The sequence below is a fragment of the Echinops telfairi genome, unplaced genomic scaffold, assembly GCF_000313985.2.
Source record: "Echinops telfairi isolate 266 unplaced genomic scaffold, ASM31398v2 ScPeMD7_31;HRSCAF=116, whole genome shotgun sequence".
Classification (NCBI taxonomy): domain Eukaryota; kingdom Metazoa; phylum Chordata; class Mammalia; order Afrosoricida; family Tenrecidae; genus Echinops; species Echinops telfairi.
Window position 1 is genome coordinate 37,280,499 of NW_022103928.1, and position 1,318 is coordinate 37,281,816.

General features: G+C 43.6%; 1 protein-coding gene across 1 annotated transcript in view; it reads left to right on the forward strand.

The window, feature by feature from the left end:
• Positions 1-1,318, forward strand: part of PTPRN2 (protein tyrosine phosphatase receptor type N2) — a 1,475,949-nt gene that overhangs the window by 634,288 nt on the left and 840,343 nt on the right. The window contains exon 9 of the mRNA XM_045290142.1: positions 7-305. Coding sequence (XP_045146077.1) covers positions 7-305 — 299 coding nt within the window. The remainder of the gene's footprint in view (positions 1-6; positions 306-1,318) is intronic.

Below are 1,318 nucleotides of genomic sequence, written 5' to 3' on the forward strand. Positions count from 1 at the left end.
CTCTCTCTTGCCACACCTTTTAAAACGAATGTCAAGAAATCCAAGGACCCTGAGTCTTCAGAAGAAGAGAGTGTTGGGGTTGAAAATGTCAAGAGTGAGACTTACTTCAAAGAGCTATTTGATAAGAAGCCTAATTCTGAGCCCCGTGTGGATGGCCTTGGGGATTATCCAAACTGGATTCCAGGGGCTTTGAAGCAAGATGAAAGCCTTCAAGCTGGATCTGAACAGCACCCAAGCACAGGCCTGCAATTAGAAGTCAAATCTTCTGATGATGAGGAATACGGCTACATTGTGACAGAAACCGAGTAAGTAGGAAGCTGTGTTTTTCCTTTTTGTTCTTTTGGTACATTGTGATATGGCATGCTGGAGGGGACACCTAGTTCTGCAAAATCAGCCATTGAAACCCGGTGGGGCACAGTTCTCCTCTGAGCTCCCTGAGGTCACGATGAATTGGAATCTGTGACAGGATGAGGGTAGCAGGTTGGTGATTGAAGAAAGGAAAATGGAGAGTAGTGGACCCTGCACTGTCTTTGGGGTGGGTGGAGGCCAGCAACTCAGCCAGACCCTTTTGATCTACTATTTTTAACTGGAAACCTGGGCTTAAGGGTCATTATCTAAAGTATGTAAATAATAATAATAAAAGGCTCCCTGGGGTTCTTTGGTGCTATTCTAATCTCTTTACCTCAGGATGGATTGAAAAGTAGTCTTTTTTAAAAATCTTTTTATTGTGAATCAAGTGATTTACAGAGCAGATGGCTAGTTTCACATTCAACAGGTCGCATGCATGTTATTTCAACTCATGCACTGCAATCCCCTCTGTGTGCTATCACTTAGCACCTTATTCCCTAGATTTCCTGATAGGCCCTGTTGTGATTCTTCCTTCTTCTCTAAATCTCTGAATTTCGTTCTTGCATAAATGCTGCCCTTAGATCCCAAAAGGTGAATTATTCTAATACTGGAGCGAAGTCAGGCCCAGACTAAGGGCCGTAGGTTTTAGAGTTCTGTCTCTGGCAGACCAATAAGATGTCCTACTCTATCTAGGACCTTCGAGTATGCTCCTTTTCAGAATAGTTGGTCTCAGGGTTGTGGATGCTAATGTTTCCTTGGTCCATTTATTAAGTTATTAAGTGAAGTTTCCCCATATGTCTTTTGATTTTCTTCATTTTTAATTCTGACTGCTTACCAGCTTTCCAAACACCAGTTGGAAGGAGCCACCGTCTTTATGTAGATGGCAAGGTCCTGGGCACAGGTGGCTCTCCTGAAGATCTTGCTGGCTGCGGTGGGATGGACTTTGGGTCTAGTATGTGATGCTCCAATA